The sequence below is a fragment of the Podarcis pityusensis genome (assembly GCF_964106645.2).
Source record: "Podarcis pityusensis genome assembly, chromosome: 8".
NCBI lineage: Eukaryota > Metazoa > Chordata > Lepidosauria > Squamata > Lacertidae > Podarcis > Podarcis pityusensis.
Genome location: NC_138033.1, coordinates 17,597,837 through 17,617,826, shown reverse-complemented (window position 1 = coordinate 17,617,826; position 19,990 = coordinate 17,597,837). Strand labels below are relative to the sequence as shown.

Here is a 19,990-nt window from a genome sequence, read left to right as displayed (position 1 = left end):
CATCTTGAGAACGTGTCGTTGGGGGTGGCTACAGCGGTCCTCCATCATAAAAAGCGTGAAGACAGGACAAATAACTCCCCCCACAAAAAAAACCTAGGTCTCCCCCAACAAACGTTTGAGACTAGCTCCCCTAAATCTAAAAGATGGATCAAACTGCGCGCGCCATTAGGCGCGCGCCGCTGCCCTGCTAGCTCTGATAAGCTCCTCCCACAGCTAATCACCTGCCTCAACAGAAACCCTGCCCCCTCTGACCTTTGCACAGGGAGAACAGCTAATCAGCCACAAAGAAACAGCTAATCACCTCCTCCCACAGCTAATCACCTGCCTCAACAGAAACCCTGCCCCCTCTGACCTTTGCACAGGGAGAACAGCTAATCAGCCACAAAGAAACACACACACACACACACACACACACACACACACAAGAAAACCCTTTTTGCTCCTTCTTCAACTGCTGCCCTGCTAGCTCATTTTCCTGCTTAACAAAAGTTCCAGTTAAAATCTGTCCCCTGCGGTCAGTATCACTGGGCACTTCAAAATCACCACCTAGAGTATTTCCCAGGACCTTTCTTAAGAGATTTCTAAAGTGAGTAGCTTGCCTTGGTTTAAAGTTTAAAAGGGGCATGGGGGTGTAAGCAGAAAGACCACGACCCAGTTATCAAAGTGTAAGCTTCCCCACCACATAATGGTACTTGCCCTGGCCCAGTGGACTAGGGGGACTAGACTAGCCCCCTAAATGTTCCCCTGTCGCCTCCTTCCCAAAGCCCAGGAAGCTTCTGCATGACTTACGCAGTCACCTAGGAGAGGGACAGTATGGTGGTGTTGTAAATAAAAATATGCCCCTTTCCCTTAAGGGGTATCCAAGAGCCCATATAGAGTCCTTACATAAGTTCCCTATTGGTAGGAGAAAATAACAGAGGCCAACCAGAGAATATTGAGAAGCAAAGCAGCTAGTAAGCTTGATCTTTATTGATATGTTGCAACAGGGTGCTCCCCTCACATGCAGGAATGGAGGAGGACCCACAAAAATGCTGTGCAAGGGCTTATAAAGTCTTTTGAAATTCCCATCCTGTAGATCAAGACCACCCCCCAGAAACATCATACATACATCACAGGAGGGGTGTAACCTAAGACCACCCCTCAGATACATCACAGAAAAGGTGGTCTTAAAACAGAAATTTCAAGAAGGACCGAACTTTCTTTATGTATGCAACAACAGCAGCAAGAATACTTATCGCAAAATATTGGAAGACCCAAGATTTGCCCACCGTGGAAGAATGGCAGGCGCAACTGATAGACTACATGGAACTGGCAGAAATGACTGGCAGAATCCGAGACCTGGGAGAAGAAGCAGTGGAAGAGGATTGGAAAAAGTTTAAGGACTATTTACAAAAACATTGTAAACTGTATGAGTGTTAAGAAGGGTGCAGGACTGGAAACAACATGGCACCAGCAATTTAGTTGAAAGAAAAATGAGAATAAGTGAGATTTGAGAAATAAGATAAACTTTGGAATAACATTATGTCTAAATTAAGTATTTGAGTATTTGATAAAAATGTTTAAAGTCGGGGACATAATATTTGAACACTACAAAATAAGAGTTGAAATAAGGCGATAAATTGCTGTTTATAATTCTATAACTGGGAACGCAGGATTGGGAGATGTGAGGAAGTCCAAAAGCTTAAGAAAAGATGGATGTCGGATATCTGATTTTGTTGTATGTTTTTTATTATATGTTAATCTTTTTGCTTTTTTCTGTTTTTCTTTGTTACATTTTGGTGATGGTTTTATATGTGTGTGGTTAATTTAATGTTTAAAATGCTTAATAAATATCTTTAAAAAACAAAACAAAACAGAAATTTCAATATTGTTTTTCTCCTGTCCTTGTTTATTTCCTGGCTGGCAGGTTACTTGATTGGATTGCCTGAGGAGCCTGGCCAGTCTTTTGTAATGATAAATACTTAGTTCCTGAGCCACGTCACAGGCTCACACCCTTATTCAAACACAGACATACCCTTAAGACAGGATTTGTGAAGGAAAAGACAATGGGGAGGCTTTTCCACTTTGACCTTGCAGAGAAAACATTTGATCAGTTTAGGAATCAAAATGGTTCCAGGTTGGTCTTCCTGTGCTGATCTATGTATGTGCGGTTATGAACATTACCATATATCTAAGACCATAAAATTCGTATCACAGTGGAGAGGGACAGTATGGTGGAGAGAAAGGAGGTTTTCTAAGAAATTACCTAGCAGGACTGGCCCAGCAGTGTTGTAAGGACCAAACAAGGCCCATGGTGAGTGCAAAGTATATACACAAAGTATCAAATGTGGTGGCAGTAATAATAATGCAACAAAACAACAACACCACAAACTGGCTTATAAGTATAAAACCAAATTTACTAGAATAATAGCTAGAATAGAGATAGACTTGTAACCATTCAAGCAACAAACATACTAAGGTGCCATGTGCAAAACAAAGCCTGGAAATAGTGTAAACATGGAGTGGATAAATGTACAACTGTATCTTAACAAGTTACATAATAATAATAATTTATTATTTATACCCCGCCCATCTGGCTGGGCCTCCCCAGCCACTCTGGGCGGCTTCCATAAAAACCAAAAATACAGTAAAATATCACACGTTAAAAACTTCCCTGAACAGGGCTGCCTTAAGATGTCTTCTGAATGTCAGGTAGTTGTTTATTGCTTTGACATCTGCTGGAAGGGCGTTCCACAGGGCGGGCGCCACTACCGAGAAGTCCCTCTGCCTGGTTCCCTGTAGCTTTGCTTCTCGCAATGAGGGAACCGCCAGAAGGCCCTTGGCGCTGGACCTCAGCGTCCGGGCAGAATGATGGGGGTGGAGACGCTCCTTCAGGTATACTGGACCGAGGCCGTTTAGGGCTTTAAAGGTCAACACCAACACTTTGAATTGTGCTCGGAAATGTACTGGGAGCCAATGTAGGTCTTTCAAGACCGGTGTTATATGGTCTCGGCGGCCGCCCCCAGTCACCAGTCTAGCTGCCGCATTCTGGATTAGTTACATGTGCAATAAACGTTATACAGACTGGATAAATGAACCGTTCAGCCAGGGCGAGTGCACACATGTTGGAGGCTAAAGCCCTCACAGCCTCAAGGAATTGGCTCCTTTGCTCCACCCCACAGAACCAGAGAACTGCGGAGCTGGAAGGGACCCCGAGGGTCATCTAGTTGCCCCTCTGCAATGCAGGGGTCGCAATGAAAGCATCTGACAGAGATGGGTGCCCACCCTCCTTCCCCACTTGGAGCCCCCCCTTCTCAAGGGGTGCCCACTTCTGAGCCCCCCAAAGAGCCCTCTCCCCCCGGGGGGGGTCGTGGGTGGCTGGGGGGTGCTGGGACCTCAGAGGCCTTGGGTGCAGAGGAGGCTGTTGCAGGCTTCCCTTCCCCTCACCCACCCAGGGGATCCTCCCATTCATCTCTCAGCCCTGCAACAGCCTCCTCTGCACCCCCCTCATCGCCCCACAGCCTCCCCTTTGCCCAAAACTCTCGCCGCCCCAGAGGCCTCCCGAGAAAAGCATGGAGAGGAGACGGGAAGGAGAGAGGGGCCTTTTCAGGGCTGCTCTAGGGAGCCCTGCTCTCTCGCTCCCCTTAACCCTTATGTGGCCTCGCTGCTCAGGGATTCCTGCCCAGGGGAAAAGTGGGCAAGGCAAATGCGTTCGCCGATCAGCGATCCTACAAGTAAATAAAGGATATTCCAGCCTGTGTTCCTTAGTCTCTGGCACTCCAACTCAGCAGCACACCCCACGAAGTGCAAAGAGACTTCCTTCCAAGTTAATGCCCGCAGATAGGAGACAAAGTTGCACCCATAAACAATCAGCAGCAGCAACACAAAAGAAACGAGGCAAGCAGGGCAGAGATTAGCTGGAGGGGGCAAGGGAAACAGCACAGTTAGGAGACGGGGGCGGGATGGGATTGGATAACCCAAAAACCATATGGTCAAGCAAATCGCCAGCTATTCTAATTGGTTGTGAAACCTTTACTGTGCCGGCTAGTAAAGTGGACCAAGTGCAGTCCCCTGCTAGGAGTGAGCTCTATTGAAACCAGAGGATCTTACTTCTGTGCAGAAGTGTGCTCAACTGGAGACAGGGATGACACCCGTCTCCCCTGCCTGCCTCCTCCTAGGGCGGTGGGGGTGGGGTAACGTCCCCCCCCCCCAAGCCTACAGCGAGCCTAAGGAAGGGGAAGCGCGGCTCCAAGGTGCCCTGAGTTTTCTCCACCTTTGGGAAAACTTCAGTCAATCTCTGTGTTAAAGCAACTGGAACAGAGACAATGAAAAGCAACCGTCCTAGTACAAATAAAAAAATTCCTACCTGTAGCACCTTAAAGACCAACTAAGTTAGTTCTTGGTATAAGCTTTCGTGTGCATGCACACTTCTTCAGATACACTGAAACAGAAGTTGCCAGATCCTTCTATATAGTGAGAAGGTGGGGAGGGGTATTACTCAGAAGGGTGGTGGGAATGGGAGATAGGCAGATAGCTGGGATGAGCCTGCTGACGACTCTTAACGACTGTAATGGGTCTTACAGGAAAAGGCAAGGGGTGAGAAGGTGAGAAATGGCTTAGTCATGTATAATGGGATAAGAATTCAATGTCTTCGTTCAAACCAGGTTTCTCCATGGTTTTAAGTTTGGTAATGAGTTGCAATTCAGCAGCTTCTCTTTCCAGTCTATTTCTGAAATTCCTTTGTAGTAAAACAGCTACTTTGAGATCTTGTATAGAATGTCCTGGGAGATTAAAGTGTTCTCCTACTGGTTTCTCTGTTTTGTGATTCTTGATGTCAGATTTATGTCCATTTATTCTTTGGCGTAAGGTTTGGCCTGTTTGTCCAATATAGAGAGCTGAAGGACACTGTTGGCATTTGATGCCATACACAATGTTAGATGATGAGCAATTGAATAGTCCCGAGATGGTATGTGTGATGTTGTTGGGGCCAGTAATGGTGTTGTCCGGGTGTATGTGGCAGCAAAGTTGGCATCTGGGTTTATTGCAGGCTCTGGTGCCAGTGTCCGTGTTAAGTCTGGTTGTAGTATTATTGTGGGTTAGGAGTTGTTTAAGATTGGGTGGCTGTCTGTAGGCAATGAAAGGTCTTCCTCCCAGAGCTTGAGAAAGAGAACTGTCATTGTCCAGGAGAGGTTGTAGATCTCTGATGATGCGTTGTACTGTTTTAACTTGGGAGCTGTATGTGATGACTAGAGGTGTTCTGTTATTTTCTTTTTTGGGTCTGTCTTGCAGCAAGTTCTCTCTGGGTATCAGTCTGGCTCTGTTGATCTGTTGTCTAACTTCATCTGCTGGGTATTTTAGTTCTGAAAAGGTTTGCTGTAGATCTCTTAGGTGAGAGTCTCTGTCTGTAGAATTGGAACAGATGCGGCTGTAACGTAGTGCCTGGCTATATACAATGGACTGTTTGGTATGTTTGGGATGGTAGCTAGAGGCATGTAGATATGTTTGTCGGTCAGTTGGTTTACGGTATAAGGTGGTGTCCATGCGCCCATCCTGTATTTTTATAGTAGTGTCCAAAAAATGTATTTCTTGCATAGATTGATTCATTGTAAGGTTGATTGTGGGGTGAAAATCATTAAATTTCTGGTGAAAGGTGTTCAGGGTCTGTTGACCATGTGTCCAGATGATAAAAATATCGTCAATGTATCGCAGATACAAGAGAGGTTTGAGTGGGTAGGAGTTTAGGAAACGTTGTTCTAAATCTGCCATGAAGATGTTGGCATACTGTGGGGCCATGCGGGTGCCCATTGCTGTGCCGCTGATCTGAAGGAACAGGTCATCACCGAATTTGAAGTTGTTGTGGGTAAGGACAAATTGGCAGAGTTTGGTGGCAAGGTCCGCTGTGGTTTTATCTGAAATGGTGTTCCTTATAGCTTGTAAACCATCGTTGTGTGGGATGTTGGTATACTATGGTAGTTCTATGCAGATATTCAACTTATTTGCTGTCTATCTTCCTTCATTTGTAAATGTCTTATAATTTATTTGCTTGTTGCTCCTTGACAAATCTTTAACCAGGAATGGAACTGGTTTAAGATGGTCCTATATATTGCAATACAATTCTACCTCTATGCAGCTACATGGTGGTTGTTCATGACTTATGTCAATAGCAAACTTATGGCTGGCAGGTTTAGCACTTTGTCCACTAAATCCAAAATCTATTTTCCTAATTGCAACACTGACCTGACTTGGGGTAAGCGGCGTTCACTATATCATCATCCAACAGTTGGAAGTCGTTTTCCACATAGCTGAGTGTTTCCTCTGAAAAAAATTCTGAAGAAAATGTGGTCCCCTTGTATTTGAAATAAGGCATTGGTGATACTGAAAAACTGAAGATGAGGGGAGAGAGAGAGAAAGAGAGAGAAAAATTATGCCACATTCTTAGGGATATTCGTGCAGCTACTGTTCTAGAAAAACTCTGGGAATAGCTGGGGAGCAGGAGGAAGGGGAGAGTTCAGGACATGGTGATGGGCCATCAGTAGATGCTCAAGTGGTGCCACCAGGTATGGTGGAAAAGACCCCAAGAAACTCACTTTTGAGTACATGTCATTTCTATCATTGCTGGGTCAGATACTGTTCAGCACGAAGTGGCAGAGTCCGTTGTTAGTGAAATTAATGCTTTATTCAAGGAAACGTTAAACAACTCAGCAATACTTCCTGGTACGTCTTTCGCCTATACAGTAGTACCTTGGTTACATATGCTTCAGGTTACAGACTCCGCTAACCCAGAAATAGTACCTCGGGTTAAGAACTTTGCTTCAGGATGCGAACAGAAATTATGCTCCAGCGGTGCGGTAGCAGGGAGGAGGCCCCATTAGCTAAAGTGGTGCTTCAGGTTAAGAACAGTTTCATGTTAAGAATGGACCTCCGGAACAAAGTAAGTACTTAACCCGAGGTACCACTGTAGAGCTGTTGTTGGGACTGAATCTCCCTTTCTTCCACACTTTCTAAGGCTCCTCCTCTCCCGGATGTTGCCCAAGCAGTCTCCAACTGTCTCTGTGTATCTCTGGTCTCTTCTCTGCGTGTTCTTTGAGACCAGGATACGGGAGGAGCTTCTTGCAGCCAGAGAGGGCCATTCCCGTGATTCTTCAGCAGCTTCTTGACCCCCCCCCCCCTTCTCTGCTTCAGCAGAAAATAGGGAGAGTTCAGGAGGAATTGCTGGGCCATTAATAGGCGTCTGGGTGGTGCCTCCAGGTATGGTGGTGGGAAAATCCAATGAACTCGGTTTTGAGTGCACATCATATCACGCTTTCAAATCTCAGTAAGATCTTGGAAACAAAATTATCACACAATAAACTCCAATCACCTTCACTTCCATGAGGAAATAGGCCCCATTCCCCCTCGATGGATCACTGCCACTATGCATCAACTGGAGGAAAATCAGTTTACGCAAGAAGAGAGTGTTACATCACAGCCACACCTGCCTAAAAAAAGACACACACCCCTCGATACACACACATGCACAACTGCTTCTGGGGCTACTCTCACACTGTTTACCTGAAGTGCAAAAGAGTCTTTCCTCTTCCCGGCTTCTGCCAGTAGGAGGCCAGGTGAGGCGAACTTTTGCCTGTATATGGAACCATTGATACCCATTATTCATTTACAGCATTCCACTTGCTCAGTAGCTGCAAACATGTCCAGAACAGCTTTACGTAACAGCTGTAAACCAAGAGCAGAGCAAAGAGTGCCCACTCAAAGCCTTAAAATGTCAAAAGATAATCCAAAGGGGAAGGGGGAAGAAAACCCATATGTAAAACTTCAAAGATCTGAAATTGATTACCATATTGCATGAAATCTGTTTGGGAAGAAGAGAAATGAAATGAAGCGGGTCTCTCAGCAGAGGCATTGCTCTCCCTTCTCTCTCAACAGGTGGAGGACTGCCAATAGCAGACAGTTCAGGGAGGAGAGGAGCCAGGAGGAGCAGGTCTCTCAGAAGAGCCAGTGGATGGACCTGTTGCCCTGTCTTTCTTCCACTGCTACATTTATAGAATATAGCAGTTAGTTTAAAACCCATGCATGTTCCATTCTGGAAAAGGAAAGAGGGAATCTGGAAAAGGGAGAAGGCAACTGGGGAAGAATTCATCAAGGGGAGAAAAAGGAGGTTGAGATTATCTGAAAGAACGTAAGCAATCCTTGAATACAGGAAGGAAACACGAGCAGTCTTTATAATTCAGCAGCTACTGGAGCATCCTGTGGGTCTGGGAAAGATACTTACTGTGTGAGGAAACCTTGCAAAGAGTCTGCAGTAATATCAGGAAGCAGGAGGAATGAGGGAAACTTCAGCAGGTATATTTTTCTGTCAGCAGAAGATCACTAACTCAGCACAGCATGCACTTCCTACATAGATGAGATGAAGTTTCCAATTAACTTTGGACCACTGCCAACCAGAGAGGGGAGTTTGTATTCCAGGCATGCCTCTGAAAGACACAGGCCATGCTCACTACAGTTGAGTCTGGAGCTTCCTTCTTTTCCTGGCTCACAGAGCAAGACTTAAACATTCAGTCAAGGGGGAAGGCGTGTTCTCCCCTCCCTCCACCTCCCCAATTCATAGATGGGGATGAGGTTCAATCGTGCTGGGAGGAGCACTTGTGAAGGAGCATTTTGCTGCCCACCAGGCCAAATCTGCTGCTCACCAGCTGTTGTGCAAAGATTCAGCTCTGCTCAGATCTGCTTCCCCAGCGCATTCCCTGCAGAGGCTTACGGGCTGGTGATAGGGGTCCCTGCCAATGAAGCCAAAATCATGTACCAGACTATGGAGTGGATGACGTATATGTGTCTGGTGACATGAAGCTACTGGTTCTGTCAGTTCATACATGAAAGAAGCTTACCATCCTGCTAACACTGCAGGATAAAGGCAAAACTTTTGGGAAGGGTGCACGATAAGGGACCCTAGTTACACCTCTGATTCCCTGCATGGAACATCCTAGCAAAACAGACCCCTCAGGCTCCCCACCCAACGCCACATCCTGTAACAGGCCTGGATCACTCTGAAATCCTGGGCTGCCTCAACCTGACTCAGCCCAGATCCCTGCCCCCACCGTAACTGGAATAGGCCTGAATCAGCCTGCAATTCAACTTGTGAAAAACTTTCCACCACTGGCTGCCTCTTCTCTTCTTTTTCTTCTAGTCTTTGCTCTTCCCACTTTTCTTCAAGCAGTATGCCAGCTGAGAATAGCTTTTGCCCCAGTCTATAGCATGTCCACTGTAGTTCATGCACTGGTATTTGGGAATTTGGTTAACCTCTAAAAATATTGATCTATTTCAAAATAACTATACGCCAGTGTGGAATGGTATTAAAAGAGATCTAGAAATATGAGGAAGGATGAAATTCTCATTTTGGGGAAGGATTTCTGCCATTAAAATGAATGTGCTACCAAAGATGTTATTCCCCTCCCCCGACAATTCCAATAATCAAAGGGGCAGCAATTTTTAAAGATTGGCAAAAAATGATTTCAAGGTATATCTGGCAGGGAAAGAAGCCGAGAATACAATTTAAGTTGATAACAGATACTAAAGAAAGAGGAGGCTTCGCCTTGCCAGATCTGAAATTGTATTATGTAGCATCCTGCCTCTGTTGATTAAAGGAATGGATGTTATTAGAAAATACGGAACTGCCATCGGAGCCAGGGGGAGAGGGAGGGCTCCAGAGGGATTCCGGAGAGCGTCCCGGGAGGGAGAGAAGCAGCACATCTTCTGGGGAAGGAAATCAGCGTGGCACCAGTGGAGAAGGGGGGCAGATGGGGGAATCGGCGAGGTGGCTCCATGACTCCTCGCCAGGGACCAGCGGGGAGAGCACGGGTCCTCCGCTGCCCACACTCTCCCTGAGCAGAAGGCTTCCGCACAGGGAGAGTAGGCAGAGACTAGGCGTCAAAGAACTTCTTTGCTGGAAGAAGTTCAAGAAACGCCCACTGACAGATTCTGCCAGCGATTGAGACAGCCACGGGTGAGTGGCTGTCCGGACAGAAAGGGTTCACTCAGGCAACCCAGCCAGGTGTGGCACCGATTTACGCACGAGCAACCCCTAGAACCATTACAGAAGGTTATGATAATAGATTTGGATGGCACGCATATTTATGGTATAATAAGACAAAAATCCATAAAGGATTTGGAAGCCATATATTTCGAAGATCTTTAATAGAAATATTTGATAGTTATAAGAACCTATTGGAACGTAAAACACCGCATTGGTTATCTCCATTAGAAGCAATGAGTGTGAAAAAGGTCAACAGGAGTGGGAAATGGATAAATTATTGGAAGTTAATACAAAAGGAAGGAAGTAAATGGAAAATGAAACCATATGAAGAAATTAAAGAATATGTGAATGATTCGCTGCATTACGTCAGGTCAATGAAATGTTTAAACAGGATTTTAAAGAAAAGGGATTTGATGAAAGCAGGTCAAAGTTTGAATTAGAGATATTAAGCAATGATTGTCAAATTTTGTCTAAAATGTAAAAATTGCTGCTTGAATGGCATTTGAAGGATGAGGAGGTAAAGTTGGTTATGATTCATTGGGCTAAAGATTTTGGGTATAATATACAGCTGAGTGATTGGGTAAAATTATGGAAAGAAGGTTTAAAATTTACTGCATGCAATGCCCTAAAAGAAAATTTGATGAAAATGATGTATAGATGGTATATTACACCCGTAAAGTTAGCTAAAATGTATAAAGTTAGCAATAAATGTTGGAAATGTAAAGAAAAAAGGGAACATTTTATCACATGTGGTGGGAATGTAAAAAGGTGAAAAGCTTCGGGGAGATGATATACAATGAGATGATTTAAAAAAAAAAAAAAACAACATTTATAAAGAAGCCAGTAGGATTTTTACTGGGCATAGTAGGAAGTGATATAAATAGAAAGGAATGTAAGTTGTTTTTATATGCAACAACGGCAGCAAGAATGTTATTGGCCCAAAAATGGAAGCAAGAAGAACTACTGACGAAAGAAGAATGGAGGACAAAATTAATGGACTATGGAGAATTGGATAAACTAACCGGAAGGATTTGAAATCAGCGGGACCAGAAATTCACAGAAGACTGGAGTAAATTTACAGACTATTTGAAAACTACTTGTGATGATAAGACTACGTTTGTAGGTTTGCAAGACGTTTTGTGAGGAGTGTTATTGGAATTATTGCAAAAATGGATTAGGGGGAGGATGGCTAGTTAAAACAATTAAAGGCAATATGAATTTAAGAAATGCATAAGAAATGGTCAAAATGGTGGATCATCAGAGGTGCTGATGGAAGTCCAAAAAAGATTATATAAGTGATGAAGTTATGTGGTATGTATTATAATTTATATGTTAAAATCAATAAAAATTATTATAAAAAAGAGTACATCTCCCACTATGGTCTGTTGCTGTTCGTTATTAATTTATTTATTTGTTAAACTTGTTCTTAGCTTTTTAAGATTTTACTGTAAAATTATTCATTTTACCCTGCTGTTTAGCATCCAAGGAGGAAGTTTTCTAAGAGCAGTTCATGCATTTTAAAAAAGAACACAAATAGGGAAGGCATCTGAGGATGTGCCCTCATATTGGACGGTGCCAGGCATGATATCATGGAAGGAGAAAATCATCTCATGCAGCTTCTGTGGGCATCCTATCTTGAGCAGTGTGAAGAGTCCCTTTTGGCTGATGAGGTTGAAGGCCTTTATCAGGTCTATGAAGGGGATGTTCAAGGGGCATCTCGATCTCAGCATTTCTCCTGCAGCTGCTGCAGAAGGACCTCCAAGCTCTAAAGACACTTTGTGATTTGGTAAAAAAAATAAAGAACAACTGTTCCTGATCAAGTGTGTTTATTCAGCACAGTGGTAGCAGAAAAGAGCCAAACCTTATGATACATAAGAATGTGGAGAACATCAGGATCGACAATCTGGGATTCTTCATTCCCAAGGGAAGGTCATATTCACACCACGCATGTTCTCCCAGTAAACACGGTCAAAGCGTTCACTCTGTGCCACTGTCAGGAGGTTCTTCCAGTCCCCAGAGATCCCTAGAACAAGACAAGAGCAAGTGGCAACCACCAAAATGTTCACCTGAAATTACGTAAACTTAAATTGGGACGTTTCTTCCTCGTGCTCAGCTGTGAGGCAGGCAACCCCTCAGGTAGCTGATTTTATTGGAGAAATAACATGCCCCCTGACTGTTTGCCCTGAGCCCCTCCCCAACCATTCCCACCCGCCTGATTTGGCTTTCCAGCAGCACTAATGCATGCATGTTGGGTACCTGGACCAGCTGGGTGTCTAATCCAGCCATGTTTTCTTATTGCACCACAGAGATCTCCATGAACTTTGTGTCTGTTACTCTGTCTGCTGAATTTCTGCTTGCTTTCCAAACTGATGTGAAAGGCACAGAACCTGCCAAATCTAGCATAAACAACTCTGAGGCAACTTTCCAAACTGATGTGAAAGGCACAGAACCTGCCAAATCTAGCATAAACAACTCTGAGGCAACTACTGCGTCTTGATGGCCTGGAGAATCTGCAACCTATTTTCAGGGAGTCCCCAGCATTATCCAGGTCTCAAAATTGTGCAGACACACCCTTGTTCTGCAGACTGCCTCTTTCAGAATAATTCCTTATTTTGATCTGGACACCCATGAAATAGATAGATGGGATGTTGCACAGAAAGGAAGGTATACAATCCTGCAAACTGTACCCCCTTCTGGACCTGCAAACTGTGTTCACAGTCAGCTCTGACTCTACGATCTATATTGATTGGCTGCTGATAGACTTTTCCTGTGAGACATTCAAACATCCACAGAAAAAGAAGAGGTTCTTCACCCCTAGCATGAGCATTATGGCCTTATTCCTTGGCACTCCAATGTTATTACCTTTCCTCATGAGCGTTGCTTTTGTATGATCAAAAATGTTCTCTGGTGTTGTGGAAAGGTTAGACATCTTGTTGTCCTTCATCTTGTGGAAGGAGGCATTTTCCACCACAGATTCAATTTGCTGGCTGTTCAGCTCCTTGCCAAGAAAATGACAGATCTTCTGCACGCTGCCTTGAAGGTCCTGCAGAAAGCAAAAGCAAATGGCTGTGAATCCTCATGTGATGTAGAGAGCTTGCCCTTCATCAGGAGGCACACAGAGAGCATGAGACCAGTATGCAATGTGCATTGGGCAAAATGAATGTCTTGAGGATGTGGAATTTCCTGTTATCACCTTGCAGAAGCCACTCTGTCTCCACCTCCCCTCAGCCAGCACCACACCCAGGGGGCACCTGAGTTAGCAAGAGACATTACCTTTGAGGCAGAAAAGCAGGTTATTGGCACATCTGCTCTAAAGTAGAAGAAAGGAAATGTACAGTGGTACCCCGCAAGACGAATGCCTCGCAAGACGGAAAACCCGCAAGACGAAAGGGTTTTCTGTTTTGGAGGCGCTTCGCAAGACGAATTTCCCTATGGGCTTGCTTCGCAAGACGAAAGCCCATAGGGAAATCTCCGGGGACCTCTTTTAAATGCTGTGGTGGGGAGCAAAGCCTTTCCCCCCCTCCGGCCTTCAGAAGAGGTCCAGGAAGGCCGGCGGGGGCGAAAGGCTTTGCTCCCCACCGCCAGCATTTTAAAAGCAGTCCGGCATAGCAGGGAAGAGCTTCCCGCTATCGCGGACGGCTTTTGAAGGCAGGCGGGGGGGAAGACTTTCGCCCCCCGCCCGCCTTCAGAAGAGGTCCAGGACCTCTTCTGAAGGCCAGCGGGGGGCGAATGTCTTCCCCCCCCCCCCGCCTGCCTTCCCGGGAGAGCGGAGAAAGGCAGCGCCTTTCTCTGCTGTTCCCGACGGCTTTTGAAGGCAGGCGGGGGGGAAGACTTTCGCCCCCCGCCCACCTTCAGAAGAGGTCCAGGACCTCTTCTGAAGGCTGGCGGGGGGCGAATGTCTTTCCCCCCCCTGCCTGCCTTCCCGGGAGAGCGGAGAAAGGCAGCGCCTTTCTCCGCTGTTCCCGACGGTTTTTGAAGGCAGGCGGGGGGAAGACTTTCGCCCCCCGCCCGCCTTCAGAAGAGGTCCAGGACCTCTTCTGAAGGCTGGCGGGGGGCGAATGTCTTTCCCCCCCCCTGCCTGCCTTCCCGGGAGAGCGGAGAAAGGCAGCGCCTTTCTCCGCTGTTCCCGACGGCTTTTGAAGGCAGTCGGGGGGGAAGACTTTCGCCCCCCGCCCGCCTTCAGAAGAGGTCCTGGACCTCTTCTGAAGGCCGGCGGGGGGCAAAAGTCTTTGCTCCCCCCGCCTGCCTTCCCGGGGCAGCGGAGACTTCTCTGCTGTCCCGGGCGATCTTAAAATGCTGGCGGGCGGCAGCGAAGCTTTTTAAAATCGCCCCGGGACAGCGGGGGCTTTTAAAATGCTGGCGGTCGGCAGCAAAGCCCTCCTGTCCCCGGAGCTTGCGGGGCGGGAGGTGGGGAGAAGGGCTTTTCTTCCCACCCCCAGCCTTCAGAACAGCCTTCTGAAGGCTGGGGGTGGGAAGAAAAGCCCTTCTTCCCCCCCCCAGCCTTCAGAAGACGTCGGGGGACAGACTGTCCCCGGACCTGGTCTGAAGGCGGTTTCCCTAGGAACGCATTAATTGATTTTCAATGCATTCCTATGGGAAACCGTGCATCGCAAGACGAAAAACTCGCAAGAAGAAAAAACTTGCGGAACGAATTAATTTCGTCTTGCGAGGCACCACTGTACTCTGCACATGATATGCAGTGTATGTAGAGGTAGCACCGAATTTTGCACATGCTCAGAATCCCTTTCTGGCCAATATTAGTAGAATCTTTCAAAAAAGAAGGCACCTTCATGTGTGAATAATGTCAGAATTGGAGCTGCAGGTCAACAAAGTTAAAACTGGACCTTTACCTGCCATAGTTCTTCATGGGTGATGAAGAAGATGTTGGCAGAAAAATGCAATGGGTCCTGCTTGCTCTCTACGCACTTACCACTTCTAATGATGAGGCAAACATGCCGTCTCTGGCATGGTCCATTCTTGTTAGAGGACGGTACCACCTCAGACTGCAATGATATAAAAGCTTTCCTCAAGGCCATTAAGAGTAAATTTATTATTTTTACCCTGCACTTTAGCATTCAAAGAGGAACTTTCATAAGAGCAATTCATGCATTTAAGAAAAGAACACGAACAGGGAAAGCATCTGAGGATGTAAGGTCATATTGGAAGTTGCCAGGCATGTTATCATGGAAGAACACAATCATCTGGGCATAGCAGGAAGTGATATAAATAGAAAGGAATATAAGTTGTTTTTATATGCAACAACGGCAGCAAGAATGTTATTGGCCCAAAAATGGAAGCAAGAAGAACTACTGACGAAAGAAGAATGGAGGACAAAATTAATGGACTACGGAGAATTGGATAAACTAACCGGAAGGATTCGAAACCAGCGGGACCAGAAATTCACAGAAGACTGGAGTAAATTTACAGACTATTTGAAAACTACTTGTGATGATAAGACTACATTTTTAGGTTTGCAAGACGTTTTGTGAGGAGTGTTATTGGAATTATTGCAAAAATGGATAAGGGGGAGGATGGCTAGTTAAAACAATTAAAGGCAATATGAATTTAAGAAATGCATAAGAAATGGTCAAAATGGTGGATCATCAGAGGTGCTGATGGAAGTCCAAAAAAGATTATATAAGTGATGAAGTTATGTGGTATGTATTATAATTTATATGTTAAAATCAATAAAAATTATTATAAAAAAGAGTACATCTCCCACTATGGCCTGTTGCTGTTTATTATTAATTTATTTATTTTTTAAACTTGTTCTTAGCTTTTTAAGATTTTACTGTAAATTTATTCATTTTACCCTGCTGTTTAGCATCTAAAGAAGAAGTTTTCTAAGAGCAGTTCATGCATTTTAAAAAAGAACACGAACAGGGAAAGCATCTGAGGATGTGCCGTCATATTGGAAGGTGCTGGGCATGTTATCATGGAAGAACACAATCATCTCATGCAGCTTCTGTGGGCATCCTATCTTGAGCAGTGTGAGGAGTCCCTTTAGGCTGACGAGGTTGGAGGCCTTCATCAGGTCTATGAAGGGGATGTTCAAGGGGCATCTCGATCTCAGCATTTCTCCTGCAGCTGCTGCAGAAGGACCTCCAAGCTCTAAAGACACTTTGTGATTTGGTCAAAAAAGAAAGAACAACTGTTCCTGATCAGGTATGTTTATTTAGCACAGTGGTAGCAGAAAACAGCCAAACCATATGACACATATGAATGTGGAGAACACCAGGATCGACAATCTCGGATTCTTCATTCCCAAGGGAAGGTCATATTCACACCACGCATGTTCTCCCAGTAAACACGGTCAAAGCGTTCACTCTGTGCCACTGTCAGGAGGTTCTTCCAGTCCCCAGAGATCCCTAGAACAAGACAAGAGCAAGTGGCAACCACCAAGATGTTCACCTGAAATTACGTAAACTTAAATTGGGACGTTTCTTCCTTGTGCTCAGCTGTGAGGCAGGCAACCCCTCATATAGCTGACATTAGGGGGGAAAGAACATGCCCCCTGACTGTTTGCCCTGAGCCCCTCCCCAACCATTCCCACCCTCCTGATTTGGCTTTCCAGCAGCACTAATGCATGCCTGTTGGGTACCTGGACCAGCTGGGTGTCTCATCCAGACATGTTTTCTTATTGCACCACAGAGATATCCATGAACTGTGTGTCTGTTGCTCTGCCTGCTGAATTTCTGCTTGCTTTCCAAACTGATGTGAAAGGCACAGAACCTGCCAACTCTGGCATAAACAACTCTGAGGCAACTACTGCGTCTTGATGGCCTGGAGAATCTGCAACCTATTTTCAGGGAGTCCCCAGCATTATCCAGGTCTCAAAATTGTGCAGACGCACCCTTGTTCTGCAGACTGCCTCTTTCAGAATAATTCCTTATTTTGATCTGGACACCCATGAAATAGATAGATGGGATGTTGCACAGAGAGGAAGGTATACAATCCTGCAAACTGTACCCCCTTCTGGACCTGCAAACTGTGTTCACAGTCAGCTCTGACTCTACGATCTATATTGATTGGCTGCTGATAGACTTTTTCTGTGAGACATCCAAACATCCACAGAAAAAGAAGAGGTTCTTCACCCCTAGCATGAGCATTATGGCCTTATTCCTTGGCACTCCAATGTTATTACCTTTCCTCATGAGCGTTGCTTTTGTATGGTCAAAAATGTTCTCTGGTGTTGTGGAAAGGTTAGACATCTTGTTGTCCTTCATCTTGTGGAAGGAGGCATTTTCCACCACAGATTCAATTTGCTGGCTGTTCAGCTCCTTGCCAAGAAAATGACAGATCTTCTGCACGCTGCCTTGAAGGTCCTGCAGAAAGCAAAAGCAAATGGCTGTGAATCCTCATGTGATTTAGAGAGCTTGCCCTTCATCAGGAGGCACACAGAGAGCATGAGACCAGTATGCAATGTGCATTGGGCAAAATGAATGTCTTGAGGATGTGGAATTTCCTGTTATCACCTTGCAGAAGCCACTCTGTCTCCACCTCCCCTCAGCCAGCACCACACCCAGGGGGCACCTGAGTTACCAAGAGACATTACCTTTGAGGCAGAAAAGCAGGTTATTGGCACATCTGCTCTAAAGTAGAAGAAAGGAAATGTACTCTGCACATGATATGCACTGTATGTAGAGGTAGCACCAAATTTTGCACATGCTCAGAATCCCTTTCTGGCCAATATTGGTAGACTCTTTCAAAAAAGAAGGCACCTTCATGTGTGAATAATGTCAGAATTGGGTCTGCAGGTCAACAAAGTTAAAACTGGACCTTTACCTGCCGTAGTTCTTCATAGGTGTTGAAGAAGATGTTGGCTCTCTCCTTCATCTCCACCCAGCCTTTCACATGGTCAAACCAGGAACCATAATCTACTGAAAGAGCAAAGAGGAAGCAAGGATGAAATGTAAGTAGTTATTGGGGGGGGGGGAGAAGAGAATGCTATTGTAGACGTAGAGGAAACACCAAACAAAATCAGTAACAGGAGACTTCAACACTATCCTATGTCCAATGCCTATTGACTTCTCTGTGTACTGACATTATCCATGTACAAGAGAAGTAAAGCTTTGAATGAGTCAATAATCTTATGCTTTAATGGGCTTTCTCCATTAAGGTTTCTTTTTCTTTCTTCCACCAGTGAGAATGTCTGCTATCATCGATTTTGATCTATTCTCTTGTTAGTGCCAATCTCACCCAGCTGTTAAGGACTTTCCTAAAGTTTCACCCTCTTCTCATTGTAGTGCCAATCTCGCCCATCTGAAAGGACATTTACTGATTTTCTTTGAAAGCAAATGACTAATGTAGGACTTTGCCACATTTCTGCCCTTCTCCATGGATCCAATTGGGAATTATAATTTTCAGATAGAACTCTAGAGTTAGCTAATAATAAATGTTTTTTGGCAGTGGACATCACTGGTGCTGGGTCACAGCAAACAAGAGTGGCTGATTTGCCTCCTTCCATACTTTCCCCTCTCAGGAATCTCTCCATGAACTCTTCCACAGTTCCAGGGTCCTTCAATACTTTAAAGCCTTTGATGAAGTGGTAGCTTGAAACCATAGCATCTCTGGGGTTACGTAGAGTATAGACTACCTGTAACAGAGGAAGAGCTATATTGAAGGAGGGCCCAGGCAGCCCAACACTATCAATAGGCAGAGTGCGGCAGCAAACTGAAGGCATGATAACTAAAACCTGACATGGGAACAGGGGACGCCTCCAGTGAGGACCTGGGCTGACCATGAATGTGGACCATGTACACTTAAAGTTCTTCCACAATCAGGAAACTGCTAAGGAAATTCCCAATAGTCCTCCCCATTGTCTAGTACAGAAAATGGCATCCTCCTGTAAAGAGGCTGTGTCAAGTGTTCCCAAATCCCCCACATCTGTGTGCCAAAAAGACAAGAGTCAAAGGCAGTCTTGATGTGTCCATTGTTCCTCTTTTACCTTGGCCTTGGAGTGGAGGAAGGACTTGGGGAAAAGCTGGAATGGCAGGTGAGTATTCAGGATCCTTGGGGAAGGATTTTTCAAGGCAATCTTCAAATGTTCGTCCAACTCAATCCAGGGTGCCCTTTCCCACAGTGGTACCTTCTGAACCCATGAAGGGTCCCCTTGACTCTGGATTAAGCTCAAGACCTCTGCCATCCAATGGGTACCTAGGAGGAAATCCACCAGTCAATCATTGTGCATTAATACCTCGCCCTTGAAAAGCAATTAGACGAACATAAGAATTTCAATGAATCTTCTTCCTCTTCTAGCTATTCAGCACCCTCCTATGGGGCAAGACACTCAGATTCTGGAACGGTTTACCGTGGTGAAACTGACTATATTTTTTTGTTGAGTGTGGCACAAGTGAGAACAGAAGAATAGCCTTCTGGATGACGCCAATGACCCATTGAGTCTGGCATCCTGTTTCTCCCAGAAGCCTGTGGGAAGCTAGAGAGAAGCATTATGTTACCAGCAGTTTTGTTTTCATTCCATTCCTAGTGACCCCCAGCATGGAATCTGCTTTTCTCACGACCACTGCACACTGGGTCAACATCTTCCTTGAGATGACTCCAAGGTCTCGCTCTTGCTCCATCACCTCCATTTCACACCCCATGAGCGTGTATGGGAAATTGAGATGTTTTGCTCCAACATGCATCACTTCACCCTTGTTTACATTAAATTCATTCACCATTTTACTGACCATCTATTTTTAGTGTCAGCAAACCTGGCCACCTCACTACTTGATCACTTATGAACAAGTTACAAAAGCACAGGTCCCTATACCAACTTCCAAGAAACGGGTTGTAGGAGTGCAAATATCCAGAGATGTAGTGATCAGGTGGGATTACCATGAGCAATTATAAAATATACATCAAGCCATCGTGTCCACGATGAAAGCATTGTGTTGACTGGGTTTGATATATTGATGATAATTTCTGATTAAATCCCATAAGATTCTACATTCATGCCCTTTTGCCTCTGCTGCCCATTTCTCC

The 19,990-nt window shown here is 45.2% G+C and overlaps 1 protein-coding gene across 11 annotated transcripts in view; it reads right to left on the bottom strand.

Moving 5' to 3' along the window:
• The window catches only part of LOC308484343 (sulfotransferase 2B1-like), a 41,827-nt gene that overhangs the window by 13,035 nt on the left and 8,802 nt on the right, over positions 1–19,990 (bottom strand). For 4 of the 11 annotated variants that reach the window (XM_081019212.1, XM_081019208.1, XM_081019206.1 and 1 more), the window contains 5 exons: positions 18,954–19,162; positions 18,476–18,602; positions 17,792–17,886; positions 17,151–17,331; positions 16,161–16,374 (listed from right to left, as the gene is read on the bottom strand). The exons of 3 other annotated variants lie outside the window; for them this stretch is intronic. In XM_081019212.1, coding sequence (XP_080875338.1) covers positions 16,265–16,374; positions 17,151–17,331; positions 17,792–17,886; positions 18,476–18,602; positions 18,954–19,162 — 722 coding nt within the window. In that variant the 3' untranslated portion in view covers positions 16,161–16,264. Of the gene's footprint in view, positions 1–6,216; positions 6,363–8,248; positions 8,408–11,815; positions 12,030–16,160; positions 16,375–17,150; positions 17,332–17,791; positions 17,887–18,475; positions 18,603–18,953; positions 19,163–19,990 lie in introns of those variants that run through there. 4 more of the 11 variants (XM_081019211.1, XM_081019215.1, XM_081019207.1 and 1 more) reach the window with 4 other exon arrangements.